General features: G+C 57.8%; 1 protein-coding gene across 6 annotated transcripts; it reads left to right on the forward strand.

Annotated features, from left to right (window-relative positions):
* The first annotated feature begins 63 nt into the window (after nt 1-63).
* On the forward strand, nt 64-23,564 carry CHD5 (chromodomain helicase DNA binding protein 5). 6 transcript variants are annotated; one of them, XM_061351646.1, is made up of 42 exons: nt 64-198; nt 896-1,023; nt 3,910-4,086; nt 4,399-4,517; nt 5,028-5,263; nt 5,347-5,471; nt 7,494-7,617; nt 9,267-9,433; nt 9,512-9,730; nt 9,839-10,048; nt 10,127-10,338; nt 11,717-11,848; nt 12,277-12,385; nt 12,667-12,858; nt 12,947-13,147; nt 13,500-13,637; nt 14,035-14,156; nt 14,697-14,870; nt 15,319-15,460; nt 15,610-15,741; nt 16,115-16,232; nt 16,411-16,535; nt 16,938-17,169; nt 17,238-17,363; nt 17,463-17,635; nt 18,213-18,387; nt 18,521-18,607; nt 18,941-19,029; nt 19,211-19,344; nt 19,442-19,586; nt 19,922-20,075; nt 20,193-20,272; nt 20,392-20,521; nt 20,763-20,852; nt 20,996-21,133; nt 21,286-21,394; nt 21,530-21,662; nt 22,108-22,303; nt 22,438-22,601; nt 22,700-22,814; nt 22,930-22,979; nt 23,418-23,564. In XM_061351646.1, exons 1-41 carry the CDS (start codon nt 135-137, stop codon nt 22,935-22,937), a joined length of 5,844 nt encoding a protein of 1,947 aa, XP_061207630.1. In that variant the 5' UTR covers nt 64-134; the 3' UTR covers nt 22,938-22,979; nt 23,418-23,564. The 6 variants fall into 6 exon arrangements, 5 of the variants coding, with proteins under 5 accessions (XP_061207630.1, XP_061207633.1, XP_061207632.1 ...); XM_061351649.1 differs by having other exon boundaries at nt 74-198; nt 899-1,023; XM_061351648.1 differs by having other exon boundaries at nt 84-198; nt 23,421-23,564.
* Nucleotides 23,565-25,114: the final 1,550 nt, after the last annotated feature.

Below are 25,114 nucleotides of genomic sequence, written 5' to 3' on the forward strand. Positions count from 1 at the left end.
TTCGGGGCTCTTCGGAGACGGGAGGGGCGTGGTGCGGGGGGGGCGTGGCCAGGGGAGGTGCGTCACGGGGAGGGCGTGGCGCGGCGCCGCCATCTTGGCGCGGAGGGGCCGCGGGGCCGGTGCCGCCGCCCGCCATGCGGGGCCCGGCGCCCGGCCGGGAGCTGCCGGAGGAGGCGGAGAACGAGGACGATGTCTCGGGTAGGCGTCGGCGGCGGGGGGGCTTGTCCGGTCCTTTCGCTTCCCCCCTCCGGTTTAGCTCTGGGATCCCCGCGCCTCCCGAGCGGGCGGTGGTCGCGGCGGGTTCCGCTGCCAGGGCGGCTCCGGCCGCTGCGGCTTCCCCCCGGCGTGATGCGGGTCCTCCGTGGAGCCGGGTCCGGTCCAAAGCCGCTTCCTTTGGAGCCCCAGGGGTATGGTTTGGAGCTGAAGAAGGGAGCAGAGCCTCTGCGAGCAGCTGCGGGTGTTGCTCGTGTATAAGGGTAGAAATACCCAGTAGAAGCATTGGTGTTGGCGTTGCGGGCAGCCATGGGTGGCCGGGAATGGGCAAACTGGGGTTGGAGGTGGTGGGAAGGTGGGAGCACACGTTGGAATCGGCACCTCTGCCCTGGCCGGGTGCCCATGGTGCTCCCTGAGCCTGGAACCACAGCAGAGCAGTGTGTGACCATGGCCACACCTCCCATGTGAGGTCTTCCTCTGCTCCATTCACCTCCTGTTGCATCCCCCTTAACGGGCTTGGAGACCTGAAAGGTAAAAGCCCAGCACTGGGTCAGCTCCTGGTGTGAGGGTCTCCAGGAGAGGCCGTGGAGCTCCACGTCGTGGCCCGAAGCTGCTGTCCCAGTGGGAAGATGGTGGTGTCCCCATGCGGTCCAGCTGCGTGAGCTGTCCCTTTTGTCCCCAGAAGAAGACGATGGGGTGCTGGAAGGACTGGAGGAGTTCTTTGCAGAAGAGCAAGTCGTGCAGAAGAAAAAGAAACCCAAGAAGCTGAAGGATGGCAAAACTGCCAAAATCAAGCGGCGGAAGAAGGAGGTAACGCTGTGATGGGGAGATGCCCTGGCTGTGGGGTGGAGGCAGCCCATGAGCGATGGATGGTACCATCCATCCCTGTATGTTGAGGCCCTCGGGCACGCACTTGCAGTGGCACCTCCTTGCTGTCATCTCTGGGGATGGGCAGTCAATCCTTCTGGCACATCCTGTGCTGATGCAGTGCCTGGGTCCGGTGATTTAAGGAGGTGGGATACAAACCACATCACCGAGGGTGCAGCCGAGGCAGGGACTGGAGCTTCTGCAGAGGCTGGTGTTGGCCACCCTCATCCAGGGTGTTTTGCAAGGGAGGCGGTGTTGGGGCTTCTGGGATGTGGAAGGGCTGTTGGGGCTTCCATGGGAAAACAAAGCCGAGGCAGTGTGTCCTGGAGGATCCTTCCTGAGCCTGTGCAGGGTTCACTGTCTGGTTGGAAGGTTGGGATCAGTGTGGTCCCAGAGCGGGGCTGGCTGCTGCACTGCTGAGTTAGTGTGGGGATGGGGGTCCCTCAGCCCCTTTCCTTCCTTGTGATGCTGTGCTTGGGGAGAAGTCGCTCCTCGCACACCCGAGGTGCTCCCACCCTTCCCTTGCCAAAGCAGGGCTCGGTGATGCTGATCTCCAGCCGCTCCCCGAGGGATCTGTGCAGACAGATTGACTGGATGAGGCAGTGCCTTGAGCTGCTTTTGCCTTGAGCTTGTCATTCTGCCTGCGTGGCATTACCTGCAGCCGCTTCCAGGAGTCCTGGCCCTGGGGAAGCTTTCTTCCCCTGGTGGCCATGGTGATGGGCGATGATGTTCTCTTTCTGCAGAGCACACAAAGCTGGCTCAGGCCCTCTGCCTCCCTGTGCTGCGTCCATCGATGGATGCATTTTTCTATGCTGCTTTTCTGCAAGGTGTGGGGGGGAATAAAATACCCCCCCCCCATGGTAATTTCCCCTCTGTTCATTTTCTGGCAGTGCCAGCCTGCCTGAGCCCTGCAGCCTGTGCGGCTCATGCAGAGTCTGACTGCTGCCTTATTGGGCTGGGGAGGAACCAAGAGGCTGAATGTTGAGTGTGCTTTAATTGCCTTTTGTGGGCAGTGTTAACTGACCTTGGCCCTCCCTATGGAGACTGTTCCCTTGTCCAGCAAAGCCAGTGGGAAGCAGTTAGGAGGCACCCAGCAGCACCCAGGCTGCTGTTTGGACAAGGAGATGAAAGGTTGGGGGATCTCGAGCGGGGCTTCCTTTACTTGAGCTGCTCCTCAGGAGGTTTGTGGGGTCAATGGCCTTGCCCCCTGCTAGAGGAGGGTGGGAGTGAGGTACAAGCTGCGATGCCCGTGCCTCCACCACAGCGGGCTGATGCCCGGTGTTCCCATGCGGCGTGGCCATTGGAGCGTGGGGCGGGAGTGGGAATTCCTCTGCGCCAGCGGCAGTGGGACTCGCTGGGTGTGCGGTGACGCTGGCGGGAGCTGGTGCTGAAACCCCAATGAAACCTGGGTGAAGCCACGGTTTGGACCTCGGCGTGGGGAGATGAGGGAGCGGAGAGGGGGGCTTTCAGCCCGTACTGCAGCAGTTACCATGGCAACCGATTACCCTGCCAAATGACAACCGTGCCGAGCCCGGGGCTCGGGCTGTGCCCAGCGCAGCGGTGCGGGCGGCCGGGGCTGTCCGCGGTGCTGAGCGGGCGCTGTCCATGGTCCTGTCGCGGTCAGCGCGGTCCCTCCTGTCTGCGGGCAGCAGCAACACTCACCAGGCTTCCAGCATCTTCTCACCCTCCTGCTGCGCCTGCTGCGGCCGAGTCTCACTGGAGATGGAGATTCCCCATGGCCTCCTGTCAACTTGCGCTGCTTTAGCACCCATTGCCAGCCTCTCTGTGCATCCACCGAAGCTGTTTGGCTCATGGGGCAGCTGAACCCTCCTGTGGTCACACAGCTCTGCTGCAGCACTGTGTCCAGCTGGGAGGGAAAGCAAAACAGCAACAAAGCAAAACCTGGGCACCACATCTGTCTGTGAGCTTAGAGATTACACGTGAGCAAAGAGACCTTCTCTTGGCCTTCAGTTTCTCACCCTTTCACCCTGCACTTGAAGTCTGCAACCTTATTCACATAAAACTATAAGCAAACACAGGACAGAACATTATACGTTCCCTGTGTTATATCAATCAAAAGTGTTGCTAAAGTGTTGCCTACCTGACTATTTAGGATCTTCTAGCAGACTTGATTTACTACACTGCCCTTTTTAACACGCACATCCTCTTCCTTGGCCTCTGGTTTTCTGTTCACACGGCCACTGGACAGAGCAGTACTGGCACCCTGTGGTATCGCAGTGACTGGGCACTTCCAGAGGAGCATGTTACAGTGTGGAGGCAGAGCTGGCATCCAGCGGCATGGCTGTGACTCAGCATTGCTTTGCTTGTCCCCCTCAGAGAGCGGGTCTTGAGGCAAAAGCATAAAGGCTCCATTCCCGTATACCTTGGCTTAGATGAGCTTTTCCACAACACGGTTCTATCTGTGTGGCATGACTGTCTCTTCTTGTTCCCAGTGCTTCCTTCAGGCATGGCTTGTCTGGTGTGAGCAGGTGTGGTTATAGTGCTCCTAGCCTGGAGAGTGGGAATGTGGCTCTGTTTGCAGGTGGGGACCTGGGGCAGAGGATAAGGCTTCACACAATGGCCCTGGAGAAATGGTTCCAGATGATCCAAGGTTTTCCTTCTGCCTGTGTCTCCCATAGGCAGGTGCTTCTTCCTGTTCCCGAATCTGATTTTCATGCTGGTTTGCCCAGTGTAATGGCAGGGTTACTCGAGGGAGCATTGGCTTTGGCTGGTGACAGCACTTGCTTTGTGCTAGTTGGGAGGGTCATTGGAGGAGAGTGGAGGTGGGGACAGGGCCTGCTCTTTCTCCAGTGTCACTTTGCTTTTTAGGGGAGCAATGATGAAATGTCAGACAATGAAGAGGAGATTGAGGAGAAATCCGAGAGCGAAGGGAGTGATTATTCCCCCAATAAAAAGAAGAAGAAAAAACTGAAGGACAAGAAGGAGAAAAAGCCAAAACGGAAGAAGAAGGATGAAGAGGAGGATGATGAGGATGGAAGTCTAAAGGTACCTTCCCCCTAGGCTGGTACTGAGCATGAGACCTCAGGGTGCAGCCAGATCCCTGCGAGTTACCTGGCTCAGAGCCCAGCCATGTTTCCTGTCCAGTCTCCTTGTGCTGGTGGATAAGTTCTCTTGGCATAAGGCATGGCCCTGGTGTGTTTGCCCTGGGTTTGGCAAGCTGTGAAATCACAGCAGCAGATCCCTGTGTGTGACTGACTGGGGAGAGCGTTTGATACACGGCATGTGGCAGACCCGGCCTCGTGTCGCTCCTCTGCAGAGCTGCAGTCGGTTAGTTAATGATCTTCTCTAAACCTGCAGGAGCCCAAGAGCTCAGCTCAGCTGATGGAAGAATGGGGCCTCGACGATGTAGATTACATGTTCTCAGAAGATGATTACCATACCCTGACTAACTACAAGGCTTTCAGCCAGTTCCTCAGGTAGGGAACCGTAGGTCTGGACGGGGCCTCGTGTGTCCCAGCTGAGGCTTGGGTGTTGCTCAGCCAAGCGGGTGAGGTTCTGAAGTCATCTCTGCGCGACAAGCTCCTTGTTGCTTCTCCCCACCTGATTCAGTCCTCAGGGTCCCATTTCAGTTGCAGGATTGACTGGAGAACAGCTGTAATATTTGTCTCTCCCTCTCTCCAAACCCCTTTTGTTGTGTGTGCCTGTTTGAAAAGTTTAATGAGCATCATTAAACCTGAGCATCAGCAATGGATTTGTGTGGGGACAGTGAGCTGTTCAAACCACCACAGGTATTTTGGGGTCTCTGAAGAAGATGAGGTGTGCCCCCTTTTGTGTATGTGCTCTGGTTTCTGCTGCTCCCGGTGGGCCACATCAACATGCTCTATGGACATGCTGGGTTCCTGGGCTGCAGCACCGGCACACAACAAACAGGAGCGGACACGCACAAAGCATTGCTGTTACAGCACGGTTCTCCCTCTGCCCTCCAGGCCCCTGATAGCCAAGAAGAACCCCAAGATCCCCATGTCCAAGATGATGACGGTGCTGGGTGCCAAGTGGCGAGAGTTCAGCGCCAACAACCCATTCAAGGGCAGCTCGGCGGCCGCGGCGGCCGCAGCCATTGCTGCAGCTGTGGAGACCGTCACCGTGGCCCCGCCGCTCCCTGCCAGCCCCCCACCAGCCTTGCCCCCCATCATCAGGAAGGCAAAGACCAAGGAGGGCAAGGGTAGGTGCCAGCGTGGAGGGTGGGTTGGGGTGGGGGCAATGTGGGGGTTTGCAGGGTACCAAATGAGTGTTCTGCTTCTCCAGGTCCAGGCGTGAAGAAGAAAATCAAGGGCTCCAAAGATGGAAAGAAAAAGGGGAAGGGGAAAAAGATGGCAGGCTTGAAATTCCGGTTTGGAGGAATCCCCAGCAAAAGGAAAAAGGGCTCCTCTGTAAGTGTGCGGGGTCCTGGGGGGGGGGGATGTGGCAGGGAAATGCCAGGACAAGCCTTGCCATAGAAGCCTCCCTTGCATAGGGGTGTCACAGCACCTTTGTTCACGCCTTTGGTAGGGAGCCATGTCCAGGCTCAGAGCTGTAAAGATGCTGTGTCTGGGCACAATTTCTGCTAAACCCAATCACCACATTTACTTCCAGTGGTGAGGCTGGTGGTGCCACCGCTTCGGACCTGGTTTGCAAGAGGATTCTTCAGGGCTTGCACTCCAGCTGAACCCTCTATCAGAGGGAATTATCCTGCTGTAATGACATGAGTGAAGCTGCCCTTGGGCAGCATTGCCATCCCACAGCACAGCCCAGGGCTGCCAGAGCTTCCAAGTGAGAGCAGAGCAGCAGCCCGTGCTGCAGTTTGGGTGCTGTGCTCCTGCCAGCACACCACTCCCGGCTGTGTTTTAAATAGCAGAGCTTTTTAAGGAATAAATCTCACAAATAACTATTGACTAGGGGTGGGACTCCATAGGGCTTGATAATGCTATTGATCAAAAACCCATTAGCTCATCGTTATTGGAGATCCCTGGCTCTATAGCTGCATTTCATGTAACACAATCTGTCTGTAAGTCATTTTGTGCGTCAGAGGCTGGAGCGAGAGGAGCGATGAGAGGCAGCCACTTGCTGCTGCAGGTGTTCAGTCACCCAGCACGGAAAGTTCATCCTGTCTCTGGGTACACTCTTGCTCAGTGCATTTGCCTTTCTGAGAGCTGCAAAGAGCTGGGCTTGCTCCTGCAGCTGGAGCACTACGTACCCGATTAACAGTGTGCACAACAGGGATTTGCATGCCTAAGTGTCCAGGATAAGAATCCAGATGTGTTGTGTTCTGATGCTGTTGGATGCTCTGCCTGCCTAATAACTTTGATCTTAGAAGGAAGTTCAAGCGTGAATCCCCTTGTGCACATGCACAAACAGGCGGACACAGGCTGAAATGAGTGTTGGGAGAGGGAGACGGGTTCTACCCCAACTGTGCAAGGCTGGGAGTCGGGGCTGTCCCCCCCCCCATGCCTGTTTTGGGTGTCTGCACCCAGCACAATGTGCTCACAGCAGAGAGCTCTTGCAGCATAGCAGTGCCTGGGAGATGCTGAGCCTTTCCCAACGTGCCTGATGGACTGCACCCTGTGAGTGGGGATGATGGGCTGCAGGAACCCAGAGCCCATCTCTTGTCAGAGGGGCTGAGCAGGCACTTGGCACATTGATTTATGTATGAGTGATTGCACCTTGATGCTGTGAACTGCATGAGCTGTCCCTGTGCTGTGCCTTTGGGCTGTAGAGATAGCCCAGACCTCCATTTACTGCCTGCCTGCCTGGGATCTGAGGATCAAAGGAGCTTTCCCTGCTTCCTAATGCCTCACAGGCCATTCCTATGAGCCCAACCTGTTGGGGTGGCACTCACCCTGCCACCACCCTGCTGCTCTGAGGAGCAGAGGGTGCCCCAAGGAGCTCGGCCACTGCTCGGTGATCCCATGGGGTTATGTGGGTGCTGGGTTTGTTGGGCTCTGGAGCGGTGTTCCTGGGACACATTGGGCTGCCCCTGCTCGGTGATCCCATGGGGTTATGTGGGTGCTGGGTTTGTTGGGCTCTGGAGCGGTGTTCCTGGGACACATTGGGCTGCCACTGCTCGGTGATCCCATGGGGTTATGTGGGTGCTGGGTTTGTTGGGCTCTGGAGCGGTGTTCCTGGGACACATTGGGCTGCCACTGCTCGGTGATCCCATGGGGTTATGTGGGTGCTGGGTTTGTTGGGCTCTGGAGCAGTGTTCCTGGGACACATTGGGCTGCCACTGCTCGGTGATCCCATGGGGTTATGTGGGTGCTGGGTTTGTTGGGCTCTGGAGCAGTGTTCCTGGGACACATTGGGCTGCCCCTGCTCGGTGATCCCATGGGGTTATGTGGGTGCTGGGTTTGTTGGGCTGTGGAGCGGTGTTCCTGGGACACATTGGGCTGCCCCTGCTTTGGTTTCTCCCTCTGCAGAGCGAAGAGGAGGAACGGGAGGAATCCGACTTCGACAGTGCCAGCATCAACAGCTCCTCAGTGCGCTCCGAGTGCTCAGCTGGCCTGGGGAAGAAAGGGAAGAGGAGGAGAAAGAAAAAGAGGAGTAGGCTATCCTTTGTTCTTTCAGCTGGGGCTTCCCTCTTCAGCTGGTGCTGTCCTGGCCTCTGCAGCCCCGGGCTGTGCCTGGCACTGCCTCGATGTGCTTGTGCTTGTCTCTGTGTGCGGTGTGTGAGGCGCTTTCCTGGTGTCAGTGGGCTTGTGCCTGCTGGAGGCAGTGAGCACATCCTGCCATGGGGTGCTGGCTCTCCCTGCAGTGCTGGTGCTGGCAGAGCTGCCTGATGGCAGGGCTTTTCCATTGGTCCAGTCGGCTTTCCCTCTGGAAAGGATCTGCTGCCCTGTCCCGTCCTGCTGCCTGCTCACAGCTTAGCCCCCTGCCTGCGCTCTGGGCACCAGGGCTGCCTCACAGGCAGCGGGGTACCTACCTGCATGTGTGACCCCACCAGCGTTTGCTCTCTAGCAGGGATTTATAGGGCTTCCAGGGAAGAGATGTGAGGAGCAGCCCCTGGAGGGACATGGCTTGTGGCAGGCTCCCAGTGGAGCAGGACGGGCTGTGGGTGAAGAAGCGATCAGTCAGGGCACTTCTTGTCTGTGTGAGATGTGAGGCTGGGCAGGAGGCTTTGGTGGATCTGTGGTGTTGGTGTAGGAATAGGGAGGCACGTGAACAGTGGTGCAAAGCATCTGTCGGGTCTCACAGGGGCTGCGTGGCCACCTTTGTGTCCGTCTTCCTTCCTCCCTTCCCTTGGGAAGGCTGCGGGTGGATTTTGTGCCCTGGCACCTCCATCCCTGTGCTGCTGTTGAGAGCAGCTCCCCTGTGCTGTGCTGCTCCGAGCCCTGCTCCAAGTGCTGCCGGGCCCAGTGCTGCCCACGGAGGACATGCGCTGCCTTCCTGCCTTGTGTCCTTGTTCAGGATGAGCTGCTTCGGATCCAGGCGTGTCCTGGGGCCTCTTAGCTTTGCTGATGGGTTTTTGTTTCTGAGAAGCAGCAAGGCAGCTTCTGGGCTGGTGGCCGGTCAGGGCGTGATGCTGGCCAGTGTCCCCCTGAGGGGGTGAGCCCGGGCTGGCTCTGGGTTTCATATGAGGAGCATTGCTGCTTCTCCTCCTGGCTCGTTGCCGTTGCGCTGGAGCCCGGCAGCTCCCGCTGCGTGTCGCTGGAGTGGAAGGTTGGAGGTCGATGCTGGGAGTTTGTGTCAGAGCCGGCATTAAATGAGCTTTGGTGGCACTGCAAGGCCTCGTTCCCCCCTTTGCCGTCCGTGCTGAGCTGAGAGAGCTCCTGCCTCTGGCAGTGAGCCCCAAGGAAGGGCAGAGTAGTCCCGGGAGAGGAGTCGTCCTCCTCGGCCGTGTCACCCGTGCATGGTGCGTCTGCAGTTGGTGGCGCCGGTGCCTGGGGAGGTTTCTCTGACTGGCCTCCCTTGCAACCTCTCCAGGTTCTGGCATTCTCCATTGAGAGCCTGAAGGAACCAAAGGATGATACAGTGTGGAGAGAGAAAGAGAGACAGAGGTGAGATGATGCTGTGTGCAAAGATGAACTGTGGTGCTGAGGGACAGAGAGGTAGGGGGACGTAACAGGAGGGGTCCGAGGCGAAGCGCTTTCCTTATCTCCTTGCCTGTGTCATAGAGGAGCAAGTGTCCCGTTCCCTCTGGGATAGCCGGCAGCTCCCGATCCCTCTGACCGTGTGCCTGTCCTTGCTTGCAGTGGAAGAAGGGGACGGCTATGAGACCGACCACCAGGACTACTGCGAGGTGTGCCAGCAGGGAGGGGAGATCATCCTGTGCGACACGTGTCCCCGTGCCTACCACCTCGTGTGCCTGGATCCTGAGCTGGAGAAGGCCCCCGAGGGCAAGTGGAGCTGCCCCCATTGTGTGAGTGAGGTCGGGCCCCTGGGAGGGTGCGGGCAGGTTGTGGGAGCTCTCAGCGTTACACTGGTTGTGCTCCCCCAGGAGAAGGAGGGCATCCAGTGGGAGCCGAAGGAGGAGGAGGAGGAGGAAGAGGAGGGCGGTGAGGAGGAGGAGGATGACCACATGGAGTTCTGCCGGGTGTGCAAGGATGGAGGGGAGCTGCTGTGCTGCGATACCTGCCCGTCCTCCTACCACCTCCACTGCCTGAACCCGCCGCTGCCGGAGATACCAAACGGGGAATGGCTCTGCCTGCGCTGCACCGTGAGTGTCACAGCATTCCTGCCCCATCCCTGCTCCGGCCACACTGCCCCTTGCGCCAGGGACTCACCTCAAGCTGTGCTCTTGCCCCTTTGCTTTCTCTGTCCCCAGTGCCCTCCCTTGAAGGGCAAAGTCCAACGCATCCTGCACTGGGCCTGGAAGGAGCCCCCGGCCGTGCCGCTGCCGCCCGTGCTGCCCGCCCCGGGCACGGAGCTGCCTCTGCCCGTGCCAAAGGTGCTGGGGGGGATCCCGGAGCGCGAGTTCTTTGTGAAGTGGGCAGGACTCTCCTATTGGCACTGCTCCTGGGTGAAGGAACTGCAGGTGAGAGGTTGGTGTCATCGTGGTGCCCCTGCCCTGCGCGCTGCCCTGCGGGCTGAGCGCGGCTCCCTCCTCCTGCAGCTGGAGCTGTACCACACCGTCATGTACCGCAACTACCAGCGGAAGAACGACATGGACGAGCCGCCGGCCTTCGACTACGGCTCCGGGGACGAGGACAGCCAGAGGGAGAAGAGGAAGAACAAAGACCCCCATTACGCCAAGATGGAGGAGCGGTTCTACCGCTACGGCATCAAGCCCGAGTGGATGATGATCCACCGCATCCTGAACCACAGGTGAGGGGCTCTGTGTGGGGGGACACATGGATGGGCCATGGGGAGGTGTGTGCCAGGGTGCCAGAGCCCCCAGTAGTGCTGGCTCTCAGTGGTGCTGTTGCAAGCCAGGAGGGGGACCGCAATGGTGAGTGCCTACAGTTGTGCAGATGAGGCTTGGAGCAGCGTGTTTGTCCTCTCTGCAGGTTTCTCTTCGTTCTCAGCACTCACGCTGATGGTTTGCATGGTTCACTGAGCCTTTGGGCCTGCCTCCTGCAGGGTTTCTGTTATCCCCTAGGGCTGGGGGGTTCAGATTGTCCTTGGCCAAAGCCAAAAGCTCAGGCTGGTGCAGTTTCAGCTGCTGGCATGTTTTGAGGTCTCTGTTGCCTCAAAGGTTTGTTCCCAAGGCGAAGCCAAGGCCACAAGTGGGTCAATGCCTGCCTATTTTCACTTCTGCTATGTTGCACGTTACAAAATACAGTGAATTACCCCAAAGGTGGACGCATGGAGTTGTTCCACCCTTCCCAGGTTACTGGGTCCCTGTTACAGCTCAATCACTCCATAACTTTCTACTGCAGCCCAGTGATGGGTTTGGCTTCCATTGGTCGTGCCCTGTGGCTTTGGACCAGCAGCCTCATTCCATGTCGGTGATTTTCCTCTCGGAAACCAGGCAGCTCCTCCGCAGCCCCATCAAGGATGAGGGGTTTGGGTACAGCACTTACAGAAAGGAACATTATTCCCACTTCTCCCTCCGATAGTGCTCAGGATAAAGGAGCTTGAGCAGGTGCCTCACTCCCTTATGGAGCCCTGGCATTTGCATTTCTTTTCTGTGGAAGGAATTTCCTGCATGTGAAATGTGCCGTGCAGGTGGTTTGGTTTGCCACGGAGCAGCCAGAGGCTCCTTTTTGTTGGAGTTCTCCATTTCAAGTGGCAACTTGAAACTTCAAGTGGCTCGAAGGCAGCTTGGCAGAGCACGAATAAAGCTGCTGGGTAATGTTCATGTGAGCTTTACATTGTCTGCTCGGCACTCAAAGGCTTTTTTCCCTGTGGGCATACAGTCAGGCTCGGCTGTGTGTTTATTCACGAAGCAGAACTTCACATAGCAGTGAATGCTGCAGGAGGAAGAGGGTGAGCGCTGGCATCCATCCAGCCCTGGTAAAGCCAGAACATGGGGCTGGTCAGTGGAAGGGATGAGCAGCCTGTAAAGCTCAGCAGTTAACATCTGCAGCAGATTAACAGGCGTTTCTGATGGAAAGGTGGATACTTGCTGCATGTTTTCCTGCCTGTGGTGGATGCTGTGGTCTGCAGGTGGAGGCAGAGGAGGTCTGTGGCAGCAGGCTATGGATACCTGCTTCCCAGGGCTCTCAGTTCACTGATGGACTTCCCATGCCCTGTGTTACAGCTTCGATAAAAAGGGAGATGTCCATTACCTGATCAAGTGGAAGGACCTGCCCTACGACCAGTGCACGTGGGAGATCGACGAGATCGACATCCCCTACTATGAGAACCTCAAACACCTCTACTGGAACCACAGGTACCGGGGTGGATCCGCAGCCCGGGTGAGCCAGGGCAGCCTGTGAGGGTGAGGGATGGTTTGGAATGTGCCAGCATCGCTCACAGGGACCCCTCTGCCGTGGCCGAGTGCTTTTGGGAAGCCAGTCCTCCTGGGAAGGCCTTTCCAGGGCTGCTGTTCTCCAGCCTGTGCTCCCCATGGGCTCACTGCACTTGGGAGCAGCTCCAAGGTGCTGCTGCCTCTGTTCTGGGGGGAAGCCACAGTAATCTGATGCAGTTGCTGCTCTTCATTTTGGATAATGTTGCAAGGGGAAGGACTATATGCCGTGTGTGCCTGTGCTAGCTGGGCCAGGGCAGCTCCTGTGGGGAGAGGGCAGTGGGGTTTGAGGCATTTCTATCCCTGTGTTTGGGAGCTGGGAGGGGAAACCTGCCTGCCTCTTCCTGTTGCAGGGAGCTGATGCTGGGGGAGGACACGCGCCCTCTGAAGAAGCTGAACAAGAAAGGGAAAAAGCTGAAAGAGGAGAAGCTGGAGAAGCCTCCAGAAACACCTCTCGTGGATGTGAGTGAGAATGGCAAGGGGCAACACAACGGCAAGTGGGAGGGAGGGCAGCCTGGGGCCTATCCTGTTACCTTGGGCTCCTCTAGTTCCTGGTTTCTTTCATCCAAAGCTCTGGGGTAGCTTTGCTATGAGGAGCCCGAGGGCTGTGCTGTGCTGGGACCATACCTGCATCTCTGCTGGGGCTGTTGGGTGACCCAAGGCTGAAGAGGGATGTGCCTGGCCACTGAGAAAGGAGAGGGAGCTGGTCCTCACTGCTCTGTGGTGTCTCTTGTCCTTTCCAGCCTACGGTGAAGTTCGACAAGCAGCCGTGGTACATCGACAGCACGGGCGGCACGCTCCATCCGTACCAGCTGGAAGGGCTGAACTGGCTGAGGTTTTCCTGGGCCCAAGGGACAGATACAATCCTGGCTGATGAGATGGGGCTGGGGAAGACCGTGCAGACTATTGTGTTCTTGTACTCCCTGTACAAGGAGGTGAGTGGAGCATCAGACGGGTCCCCAAGGAGGCCGAGAGCTGCTTTGTATGGGGAAAGAACAGCCTGGACTTTGTGTTCCTGAGCAGGGCCACTCGAAGGGGCCGTATCTGGTCAGTGCCCCTCTCTCCACCATCATCAACTGGGAGCGTGAGTTTGAGATGTGGGCGCCCGACTTCTATGTGGTGACTTACACGGGGGACAAGGAAAGCCGGTCGGTCATCCGGGAGAATGAGTTTTCCTTCGAAGACAATGCCATCCGCAGTGGGAAGAAGGTCTTCAGAATGAAGGTGGGAGCCAAGTCTGCCCTGCCCAGCAGCTTTGGCCAGCAGTGAGAAGGGGATGGAGCGCAATTAGCCCCAGAGAGGGAGGCTGGTTAGGTCCTGGCCCAGCCCTTTCCCAGAGGGGCAAGCTGGTGCTGTTACACATGCAGGGCATTTGTGATGAGCTGTAAGGATTCTGCCAGACCCTTCTCTGTGCCTGTAGTTCCCTGCTCGGTTCTAACGTTCAGATGGGTGTTGATGTTCTGCTGGTACAGCTCATGCCTTGACCTGTTTCTCCTTGGGTCCCATGCAGGGAAGGTGGAGGCTGTCCCATTCCCTCCTCACTTATCCTGGCTTTTCTCTCCCTCTGCTCCTCCAGAAGGAAGCGCAGATCAAGTTCCATGTCCTGCTCACCTCCTACGAGCTGATCACTATTGACCAGGCCGTGCTGGGCTCTATAGAGTGGGCCTGCCTCGTGGTGGATGAAGCACACAGGCTGAAGAACAACCAGTCCAAAGTAGGTAACAGGCATTTGGAGCTGCCTTTTGGTGGATTTGCTCCCTTTACCATCCCCTGGCATTAAATATCCTTCAGCTGAGAAGGGACCGCAGCCTGGGTGTCTGCCCTACAGGGCTTTGATGGGCTGTCATGGAAGGGACTTGACCCTTCCCCTTCCTTTCCCTGGGGTTAATGCAGCCTCCAGCCCCTGGGACCATCACAATCCCCAGTGCAGGAGGCAGATGGGGTGATCAGGGACATTCAGGATTGCTGCCTGTGCTCTCCGGGGACGGCTTGGAGGAGGACGTGGGAGCTGTGCTGTGGTCCATGTCTCAGTCTCCATGTGCCCAGTCTGCAGAGTCCCCACGTGAGCAAGCAGCTCCTCAGAGCTCCCTTCACCTCCTTTCTTTTCCCAGTTCTTCAGAGTATTGAACAGCTACAAGATCGATTACAAACTGCTGCTCACCGGGACCCCGCTCCAGAACAACTTGGAAGAGCTCTTCCATCTGCTCAACTTCCTGACTCCCGAGAGGTTTAAGTGAGTTGCTTTAGTTCCCTGCTCCAACGAGGGTGAGCGGTGGGACCCGATCTCCTGTTGGGGCTGCTCAGCAGAGGTTTCCCAGGACTCCTGTTTGGGAAAGAGGAGCTGGATCCCGTTCCTGGTGTGCCAGTGCTCCCAGTCTGCACTGGCAGGCGGGTGGCAAAGCTGCGCACACGGTTAATGTGACCCCAAAGTTAGTGCTGTGGACTCCAGCTTTTGGGTCCTGTTGGTGGCTGTTGCCTTGCCATCAGTCAGGAGCTTTGTGGGTGAGGAGCTAAACCCTGCCTTTTGTTCCCTTTCTGAGCAGGCAGAGGTGCTTTGGGGAACTTACCACACCTCATATTAGTGCATTTAGTGGGGCTTTCCCCTCGGCCAGCAGCGCAGCTCCTTGGTTTGGCTTTTGCCCTGCTTGGGTACGGTCACAGGAGTTGTTCTTTGCCATGAGAGCTCTGCCCTTGTTTCTAAGTCAAGAAGAGACGTCTGTGCTCTCCCGTGTCCCGTTACCGCTCAGCGCTGTGGTTCTGCCTGCCTTCACAGTAACCTGGAGGGCTTCCTGGAGGAGTTTGCAGACATCTCCAAGGAGGACCAGATCAAAAAGCTCCACGACCTGCTGGGTCCCCACATGCTGCGGCGCCTCAAGGCAGACGTGTTCAAGAACATGCCGGCCAAGACGGAGCTGATCGTCAGAGTGGAGCTGAGCCAGATGCAGAAGTGAGTAACCCCAGTGCAGCTCCTGGGGGGCTGCTATGGAATGAAGCTGCTGTGAGGGCTGGAGCTGGGTCAGACTGGAGAAGAGAAGGCTCCTGAAGGGGAGACCTTAGAGCAGCTCCAGTGCCTAAAGGGGCTGCAGGAAACCTGGAGAGGGGCTTGGGACAAGGGCCTGTAGGGACAGGGCAAGGGGAATGGCTTGAACCTGCCCGAGGGGAGACTGAGCTGAGCTCTTAGGCAGAAGCTCTTCCCTGTGAGGGTGCTGAGGCGCTGGCACAGGGTGCCCAGAGAAGCTGTGGCTGCCCCATCCCTGGCAGTGCTCAAGGCCAGGTTGGACACAGAGGCTTGGAGCAAGCTGCTCCAGTGGCTTTTAGCTTGGAGCTGCCCTGCTTATGTTAGTCGCAGGCCTGGCTGGGTTACAGGGGTGTCCCTCCCCTCCCTGTCCCTGCAGGAAGTACTACAAATTCATCCTGACGAGGAATTTTGAAGCCCTGAATTCTAAGGGCGGTGGGAACCAGGTCTCGCTGCTCAACATCATGATGGACCTGAAGAAGTGCTGTAATCACCCCTACCTCTTCCCTGTGGCCGCAGTGGTACGTCAGCTCTGTGCACTGTGGATGTGGTTCTGAGCTTTGTGTTGGGAGCTATGCCCATGATCTTGCTGTGGTTAATGGTGTGGGTCTGCAGGCCCAGGATTTTGTCTTTGGGATGCACATGAATTTCTGACCAGGATGCCTTTTAGGAAGCCCCGGTTCTGCCCAATGGATCCTACGATGGGAATTCTTTGGTCAAATCTTCTGGCAAACTGATGCTGCTCCAGAAGATGCTGAAGAAGTTACGGGATGGGGGTCACAGAGTCCTGATCTTCTCCCAGGTGAGTGTAGGGAAAGAGTAACCATAAATACATTTATAAAGGGCTTTTCTTGTCTGTATGAGGATTTGGCGTGGATGGAGATAGTAGGAATAGCTGGTGGCAACAGTGATGTTTCAAACCCCTGTCACCTATGGATCAAGAGGAGATAACAGTATCAGTGCTGCCTTTGGGGAGGGCAGTTCAGACCCAGTTCCCTCCTGCTGGCAAAGCTGCTTGTAAAGGATGAGACACGAGTGTCACTCCGTGGGCAGCTTCCTGTTGGCCGTACTCTGTTGGTGGTGGTGCCGCCATCACCTTGGCCTCTGGGCTGCCGGGGGTGGCAGGGAGCCAGGCCACGTGGAGCTGCTCGTGCCAGGCTCTCCTTGCCCTGCAGATGACGAAGATGCTGGACCTGCTGGAGGACTTCCTGGAGTACGAAGGCTACAAGTACGAGCGCATCGACGGGGGCATCACCGGCGGCCTGCGCCAGGAGGCCATAGACAGGTTTAATGGTACCTGTGCTTCTGCCTGTCTGAGGGGAGGAGGTGGGGTGGGTTCAGAAGCCATGGGGTCACTCCTTGCCTTCCCTCACCAATGGCTCCATCCCCAAAGCCCAGTTCTGCACCTTGCCATGCACACCACGCTCCTTCCAGTCTCACCCCTTGCCACCTGTGGGTTTGTCTTTCTCAGCTCCTGGTGCTCAGCAGTTCTGCTTTCTCCTCTCTACCCGCGCCGGTGGTCTGGGCATAAACCTCGCTACGGCCGACACAGTCATTATTTATGACTCTGACTGGAATCCCCACAATGACATCCAGGTTTCTAACTTTGACTTTTCCTTTTCCTTCCCATATAGTGAGTACCTCTGGGGCTCTGCTCTGTTAGCAGGGCAGGCGGTCTCTTCCCTCGAGAGCTCTCTTTGGGGGGCATGTTTCTGCTCAGCAGCCCCAGTCTTGCACCCATGTCATGGGCTGGCACTAAACCCGGCTCTCTTCTTGCTTTCTCCTGCTGGTTATTCCCAACCAGGTGCCCCCTCTTTGTCTGGGGAGCTTCCACTCGTGTTTCCCAAAGCCTGGGGCAGACCCTGGCTAAGGATTGCATGTCAGCAGGTGTGGGCAAGCAGCCAGTGCCTGCACATGTCATGGGAAAGCAAAGGGCAGTGTGTATCCCTGCTTTGCCCTCACCTGCAGCCCCTCAGCAGCTCCATGCTCTGCCCGCAGGCGTTCAGCCGCGCTCACCGCATCGGGCAGAACAAGAAGGTGATGATCTACCGCTTCGTGACCAGAGCCTCCGTTGAGGAGCGCATCACGCAGGTGGCCAAGAGGAAGATGATGCTCACGCACCTGGTTGTCCGCCCGGGGCTCGGCTCCAAGTCGGGCTCCATGACCAAGCAGGAGCTGGACGACATCCTCAAGTTTGGGACAGAAGAGCTCTTCAAGGATGATGTGGAAGGTGAGGTCGGGAAGGAGTGGGGCTGCCGTGCACGTGGCAGGGCTGGGGCTCACTCTCTGACCCCGCAGGCATGGTGTCGCAGGGACAGCGCATCGCCATGCCGGATGCTGTCCCCCCTTTCTCCGACACACTCTCAACCAAAGGGGGTGCAGTGACTCCTGGCATGAAGAAGAAGCACGGTGGCACCCCACCAGGTCTGTACCCCCCCGTGTTTGGGTGCCCCATCCCCTCCTTGGCCTGCACCAGAGCTGTCTCCACTCGGTGATCTGAGCTTCCACTGCTTTGCTCTCCAGGTGACAATAAGGATGTGGATGACAGCAGCGTGATCCACTACGACGATGCTGCCATCTCGAAGCTGCTGGACCGAAATCAGGATGCAACTGATGACACAGAGCTGCAGAACATGAACGAGTATCTCAGCTCCTTTAAAGTGGCCCAGTATGTTGTGAGAGAAGAGGACGGTGTGGTAATGTGACTAGTATCATGTCTTACAATTGCACCTCTATGTACATCCCTCTGTTGTGTTCCCTTTCCCTCCTTGTGAGCGTGGGGCGTGGGGCAGGGCTCCTCCTGCTCTGCCTGTGACTGCTGTTGATCGTTCCAGACCTGGGGTCCTGGGGCTGATGGGGCCACTGCAGTGAGGAAGCACAGTTGTCTTGGTCCTGGGCCACCCATGGTGCAAGCCAGGCCCTGTCCCTGGTGGCACATGGGGCTGCTGATGTACTGTGCTGCTGTCAGTTGTTTTCCTGCCTCATTTCCTTCATGTTGTGGGAGCTGATGGCAGGCTGATGCTTGGGGAGGTCTCTGTAGTGCATGGTTTCTCCCTTGATGAACACTGCAGGGTGGGATGGGTGGCAGGGTTTGGAGGAGCTCTTTCGAGAGCCTTGCACTGAGGTCAGTCCATTTGGGCAAAGCCAAATTCCAGGCAGGGGCTTGGAGCCTTTCCCCTTCTCTCCCTGGAGTGCTGTTAGAGGATGGGCAGCGGGGTGATGCTGCAGGTCTGTGGCTGCCCCATCGCAAGCCTCTTGGCTCGTGCTTTGCAGGAGGAGGTGGAACGTGAGATCATCAAGCAAGAGGAGAACGTGGACCCTGACTACTGGGAGAAGCTGCTGCGGCACCACTATGAGCAGCAGCAGGAGGATCTGGCCAGGAACCTGGGGAAAGGGAAGAGAATCCGCAAGCAGGTCAACTACAACGACACCTCGCAGGAGGACCAAGGTACAGGCACTGCTCTGCTCCGGGTGCCCAGGGGACTTACTGGCTGAGTTGCTGTTGCCTTGGGGCTTCCCTCCCAGGCAGGGGCCTGCTGCTTGGGGCCATCTCCTACCCTGTCTTCCCTTGGCATCCGCAGAGTGGCAGGACGAGCTCTCTGACAACCAGTCAGAGTACTCCATCGGCTCCGAGGATGAGGATGAAGACTTCGAAGACAGGCCAGAAGGTCAGAGTGAGCTGATGTGTTTGATAGTCCATGGGGTTTTGCTCTGTGGGAAGCCGCTGGTGCCCCAGTGCAGCAGAAACTCCGGGTTGGAGGGGATGTTGTGTTTCTGGGCCTGCATACAGAGGGAGGTGTCCCCCTGTGCTGCCAGGTGAGCAGAGAAGGCGATGGGCTGTTTCCTTTGCTGTCCGCTGCAGGACTGTGATCTGGTCCTTACGTGGAGCGATGGGGAGCACTGGAGGCCAGTGGGGTGGGTGGAGGGGACTGGAAGCTTTGGGATTGGAGTGGATGCAGGAAGTTTGGGGCTTGTCCATCACTGGGGCTACTTGGCTGTAGGTGGCAGGAGACAATCCCGGAGGCAGCTCAAGAGTGACCGGGACAAACCTCTCCCTCCTTTGCTGGCAAGAGTTGGGGGCAACATCGAGGTGAGTGTTGGCCTCAACCGGAGCATGACCAGCACAGTCCTGGGGCTGCCCTGGAGTGCTCTGTGCTGAGCCTCAGGCACCTTGGTCCTGGTGCAGCCTTTCCATAGCAGCTGTGAGGCTCTGAGGTGCCGCCTGCCACCGAGGCCGCGCTGTGACCCCAGTGGTGCCTCTGCCCCTGCAGGTTCTTGGCTTCAACGCCCGGCAGCGCAAGGCCTTCCTGAACGCCATCATGCGCTGGGGGATGCCGCCCCAGGACGCCTTCAACTCCCACTGGCTCGTGCGGGACCTGCGAGGGAAGAGCGAGAAGGAGTTCAGGTACGGGGCGGGCAGAGGGGGCTGTGTCTGGCTCTGGCTCTGGCTCCTGTCCTGCTGTGTCCCCCGAGCCTGGGCTCAGGGCTCCCTCCCTTCGCAGGGCGTACGTCTCCCTCTTCATGCGGCATTTGTGTGAGCCCGGGGCCGACGGTGCCGAAACCTTTGCGGATGGCGTTCCCAGGGAAGGGCTGTCCCGGCAGCACGTGCTCACTCGGATCGGGGTCATGTCCCTCGTAAGGAAGAAGGTGGGTGAGGAGGGTTTGATGTGTGCTGCTTCGGGTGCGTCCTGGAGACCTGCGGGGCTCATGGGCTGCTGACAGCCGCTCCCCAGGGATCCCATAGTGGGTCTCCAGGCTTGGAGCTTTGTCAGCGTGCAGGGGTAATGCAAACTGCCTTTCACACCCGCTGCTTCCCTCCTGCGAGGGCCACGGCATCAGTGGGTGTTTAATGGCTGGCAAAACAGAGGAACCACACTGGGGACCCGCTGGGCTGTGAAGTGTCCCTGCTGGGAGCGATGCTGCTGCTCCATCAGTTGCAGTGTCCCTGCTGGGTTTGACTCCATGGTGTGTGTCTGCCCCAGGTCCAGGAGTTCGAGCACGTCAATGGCAAGTACAGCACGCCGGATCTGATTCTCGATGGCCCAGACAGCAAGAAGTGCAGTGAGATTGTGTCTTCAGATCCCAACACCCCCATCCCGGCCAGCCCAGCGCACACGGGACCCATCTCCCTCACTGGTAGGTGTTCCTGTGGGTTCTGGGGGCTGTGGCTTCGGGTTGGCTTGGGAAGGGGGTGGCTGAGGCAGAGCCCTCTGCAGCCTCTTCAGGATCTTCCTCACTTTGCTGTTGCTGCAGACAAAATAGAAACACAGCTCGGGCTCCAGGAGGAAAGGGAGCAAGCGGAGCAGAAGTGCAGGAAGGTGTCTGAGAGCCAGGTGGGGTGGCTTCCTTCAGCGTTTACCCTGGGAGACCCTATGGTGGTCTATGGGGAAAGTCAGAGCTCCCCAGGGAGGGGGCAAGGCTGCGCTGACCTGGGTGGGTGCTTGATGCTAAGGTGCCTGTGAGTGCTGAGAAGGTGGAAGGTGAAGAGCACCCAGAAAGCTGCGATGGCAATGAGAAACCAAGGGATGAGAAGCAAGAGGAGAGTGAAAGGGCTGCGCCTTCCCCTGAGCTCCTGGTGAAAGGTGAGTGTCTGGGGCTAGGATGAAGGAATCCCCTCTTGGCCATGGCCTGGGCTCCTGCGGGGCTGTGGCACCCAGCACTGGTCTGTGCTGGAGCAGTTGTTGAACACAGGCAATAAAATCACCGTGCCCTAAGGGTGAGTTGTTCCCAGAAAAGCGTTTTCCACATGGAGCTCTCCTCATAGTCCTGTTCCCTTCTGCACTTCCACATCGAGCTCTCCTCATAGTGCTGTTCCTTCTGCAGATGAGGGGATTCAAGAGCAAGAGAAGCCTTTGGAGAAGCCGGAGTTAAACAACAGCCCAGGGAAAGGGGAGGACAAAGAAGTCAAAGCAGGTGAGGGGTGAGGAGGCTTTGGGGCAAGAAGTGGCTTTCCCAAGAGCGATGTTAGCGAGGAGCTCCTGCGGGAAGGGAGGCCCCTGCTCGGTTTTTCAGTGGGGTGTGATCGGACAGCCCCACTCCTTGTGTTTGCCACGCAGAGGACCCCAAGGCGGAGGAGAAGGAGCAAGGTGAGGCTCAGCAAAACGGTGACAAAGAGGAGGAGGAGGACGGGAAGAAGGATGACAGAAACCTGAACTTCCGGTTCATGTTCAACATCGCCGACGGTGGCTTTACAGGTGGGAGCAGCAGGGTCAGGAGGGATGTGAAGGGGCTGCAGTGGGACGATGCTGGCTCACAGCTCAGTGTCCCCCCGGGCAATGCCATTGCCCTCCCTGCTAGCGCGGTGCAGCCCCAGTGCCTGACCCTGCTGTCCATCCTGCTTCCACAGAGCTGCACACGCTGTGGCAGAACGAGGAGAGAGCTGCCATCTCCTCCGGCAAGATCTACGACATCTGGCACCGCCGGCACGACTACTGGCTGTTGGCAGGAATCGTCACGTAGCCTTTGACGTGGGGGGGCCGTGCTGACGGGTGGCACTGAGGGCAGGGGGGTCTCTGCAGGGAGGGGTTTGGTGCTGAGGTGGGGATGCTCTTTGCTGGCCAGTTCCCCCCTTGACGCTCCCTCGGCACCAGCCACGGCTATGCCCGCTGGCAGGACATCCAGAACGACCCGCGCTACGTGATCCTGAACGAGCCCTTCAAGTCCGAGATACACAAGGGGAACTACCTGGAGATGAAGAACAAGTTCCTTGCCCGGCGGTTCAAGGCGAGTTGCAGGTCCAGGGCTGGTGAGTCCTTACCAATGGGGGGGACCAGAGCGGTGCCGCAGAGCCACGGGGAGCCAATCAGTGCCGCTGGGACCAGGCTTTGCCAGGGGCTCGTGGTTGCCGGGGCAGAGCTGAGTTTGGTCCCGGGGAGCTCATGGGCACTGGGGTGCATGGGCTGTGGATGGCTGCCATGGGGTCCTCTCTGTGAATGGGTCAGTGCTCTGCCTGGGTGTTGCTGTGGAATGCTGCCCACATCCCTCTCTGGGATGCTCGGTGTCTGAACGGGATGAGAAAGCACAAGGGCTAAGCCTGTTCCACCAGTGGTTCTTGGGAGCAAGGCCAGATGGAGCACAGAAGGGCAGAGGCAGCCTAGAGCCTGTGGGCAGCACTGATTTACATCAGAGCGGGGTCTGAGCCTCAGTCTTCCCCTCCTGTGCCTCCCAGTTGCTGGAGCAGGCCCTGGTGATCGAGGAGCAGCTGCGGAGGGCAGCGTACCTCAACATGACCCAAGACCCCAGTCACCCGGCCATGGCCCTGAACGCCCGGCTGGCTGAAGTGGAGTGCCTTGCCGAGAGCCACCAGCACCTCTCTAAGGAGTCCCTGGCTGGGAACAAGCCTGCCAACGCCGTCCTGCACAAGGGTAGGTGCGGGCAGAGCAGGCTGGGGATGCAGCCGGGAGCTTGTCCCCATCTCCTGTCTCCCCGCTGCCGGGACACGGGGTGCCTGTGTCCGGTGGGTGCCCCCGTGGCCTGATCCTGCCCGGCTGTGCTGCAGTGCTGAACCAGCTCGAGGAGCTGCTGAGCGACATGAAGGCCGACGTCACGCGCCTGCCCTCCATGCTGTCCCGCATCCCGCCCGTGGCCGCCCGCCTGCAGATGTCGGAGCGGAGCATCCTGAGCCGCTTGGCCACGCGCGGCGGGGAGCCCCCTGTGCAGCAGGTCTGTGGGGACGGGGATGGGCTGGAGCCCCTCGGGGCGGGGCAGCGGTGGGGCCAGGGCCGCAGGGCCGCCTCCCTCCTCCCTCTTTGCCTCCACAGGGCTCCTTTGGCTCATCCCAGATCTACAGCAGCAGCTTTGGGCCGAATTTCCGAGGTCCCGGGCCGGGCGGGATTGTCAACTACAGCCAGATGCCTCTGGGGCCCTATGTGACCGGTAGGTCGGGGTTTTGAGCAGATGCTCCCCGGCAGAGGAACCCGGGGGTGGATTTGAGGGCAGGAGCACCGCTGAAGCTGCTGGGTGAGCAGGCTGGTTCCCCTTCTCTCCACAGATATTTAGGTGTTCCCATGATTTTGCCCCCAGCTCCCGTTTCCAGCTGAGGTAAGATGTGCTCCTGCTCCGTGTTCCATTCGCCAGGGTCTGTGGGATGCAGGAGAAGCTGTGGCTGCCCCATCCCTGGCAGTGCTCAAGGCCAGGTTGGACACGGGCTTGGAGCAAGCTGCTCCAGTGGAAGGGGTCCCTTTCCATGGCAGGGGTTGGAACTGGATGAGCTTTAAGGTCCCTCCAACCCAAATCATTCCATGGTTCTATGATCCTATGACATGTGCAGACACATGATGGGGTAGGGGCTGTACTGGTGTCCCCCTCATGCTGGTGTCTGAGTGCAGCCTCAAGTGGGTACCAGGATCAGGATCCTTTTGGAAGCCCTTGGGCCAGCTGCTGCTGCCCAGGGGGGGTCCTGCACTCCCTGCCCCTTGTTCAGCACAGGGGGGGTCTGCACCCACCTGATGGGCGCCTCTCCCTCCCCTCTCCTTGCAGCAGCCCCGGAGGAAGGGCAGGGGAAGGCTGTGTGAGGATGAGCTGCTGCCGGGTGCTCCCGCTTCCAGTGTGCTTCAAGCGCTGTGGCCCCCCCGCGCCGCTGGGCCCGGCCTTCATTTCCTGTACATTCTTTTGCACTTTCTTTCCTATGGCAGACTTGAAGAGTTGGTGTGGGCAGGGCGGGCGGAGCCAGGGGAGCCGCTGCCACCGGCGCTGGCTCTGGTGGTGCGTGTGTGAGCGGGGAGGCCGGATAGCCCATGGCATAGCCCATGGCATGGGGCACCCATCCCAGCTGGCTCCGGCTCCCGGGATTCCCCATCAGGTCCATTTCCACGTCCTCGTGTGTTTGAGCAAGTGCATGCCTGCTGCCAGCCCCATGGCCGGAGCCCGGGCAGCCCAGTGGGAGCACTGGTGCATCCATGGGGAGGCCCAGCCCCAGGGTCCACGTGTGCCAGGCTTGGGCATGTGGATGGAGGTGCAATGGGTGGAAGGGAGGAGGTGGCTGGGATTGGGATGGGGCCACCCGTGAGCGTGGTGATGCCGGTGCCCGAGGCTGGCGGCAGCTGTGAGCGATGCCCCCGCGTTCCCTTCGTGCTCCGTGTGTCCTGGTTTCTGTTCTCTGTGTTTTAATAAATCCCTTGGGAAGGACGCAGCAGGAGCCTCGTTGGGGTGAGTGGTTGGGGGGGAGGTACTGGGGTCCTGCTGTGGGGGTAAGGATGCGGTCCCGGCCCCTGCATCATCCTGCACACACGTGTACACACATGTACATGTGCAGGGTCCATGGGCAGCCAGTGGAGCTGTGCTCCCCCAGCCCTGGCTCCTCCATGGGTGTTTTATGCATGGACACGTATGGGCAACATAAACGTGTGTATGTATGTATAGATCTACACTGATATCACAGGTTAGCTATAAATAGGTATTGATGTGTAGGTATAGCTAAAGGTGCAGGTACGCAGGTATAGCTATAGGTATACACCCACTGTCTATATTTATACATGTGTGTATATAGTGTAATTTTAGTACCTGTGTGTTCAGGTGGCTATGCATATGTATATGGGTAAGTCATGTATGAGGTGTGTATATAGGTATGGGTAGAAATGCATATATACATGTAGCTATGGATGTATACAACTGTCTTTACATCGGTGTACATACACAGATCTGTATCTGTGTGTATATATATACACATACTTGTAAATTATATGTGTATATGCACATATATACATATGTAGATATATCTGTATGGATACACAGGTGTATCGATCTGTGTATATGCACAGACACATCTGTATTTGCAATTTTGATATATTTACACATAAGAGTAGATATAAATACAGGTAAAGGTGTAGAGGTGTAGCTACACATATAGTGCAAGATGTGTGTATATAGATATATGTACCTGTAACTTTTTACATACATATATGAGCATATATATGTTTATATATGCATACAAACATCTATGTAGTTATATATATATATATATATATATATATGAAGGGCCATAGGGATAGTTACAGAGCAAGCAGCACATCTAAGGGAGGGATGTGCATGTATGTGTGGGTGTTTGTGTACACAGACCCCCAGACACGTGTTTTAATGTCTTACTTGTGTGTGTGTACACATAACCCCTGTGTTTCTACACATACACACACACAAGCATGCCTTTAGGGTAAGGATATCAACACACCCAGCCCTAT

This window comes from Neopsephotus bourkii, unplaced genomic scaffold (genome assembly GCF_033783945.1).
Source record: "Neopsephotus bourkii isolate Nb327-2 ecotype Australia unplaced genomic scaffold, CSIRO-AGI_Nbou_v1 NB_593, whole genome shotgun sequence".
Taxonomy (NCBI): domain Eukaryota; kingdom Metazoa; phylum Chordata; class Aves; order Psittaciformes; family Psittacidae; genus Neopsephotus; species Neopsephotus bourkii.

Bases quoted from the DNA above. Each gene is read 5' to 3' on its own strand.
- CHD5 (XM_061351646.1), top strand. From the start codon at position 135: ATGCGGGGCCCGGCGCCCGGCCGGGAGCTGCCGGAGGAGGCGGAGAAC. The intron at 199-895 runs GTAGGCGTCGGC...TTTTGTCCCCAG, and splicing joins GAACGAGGACGATGTCTCGG to AAGAAGACGATGGGGTGCTG. The intron at 21,134-21,285 runs GTGGGAGCAGCA...CTGCTTCCACAG, and splicing joins CGCCGACGGTGGCTTTACAG to AGCTGCACACGCTGTGGCAG.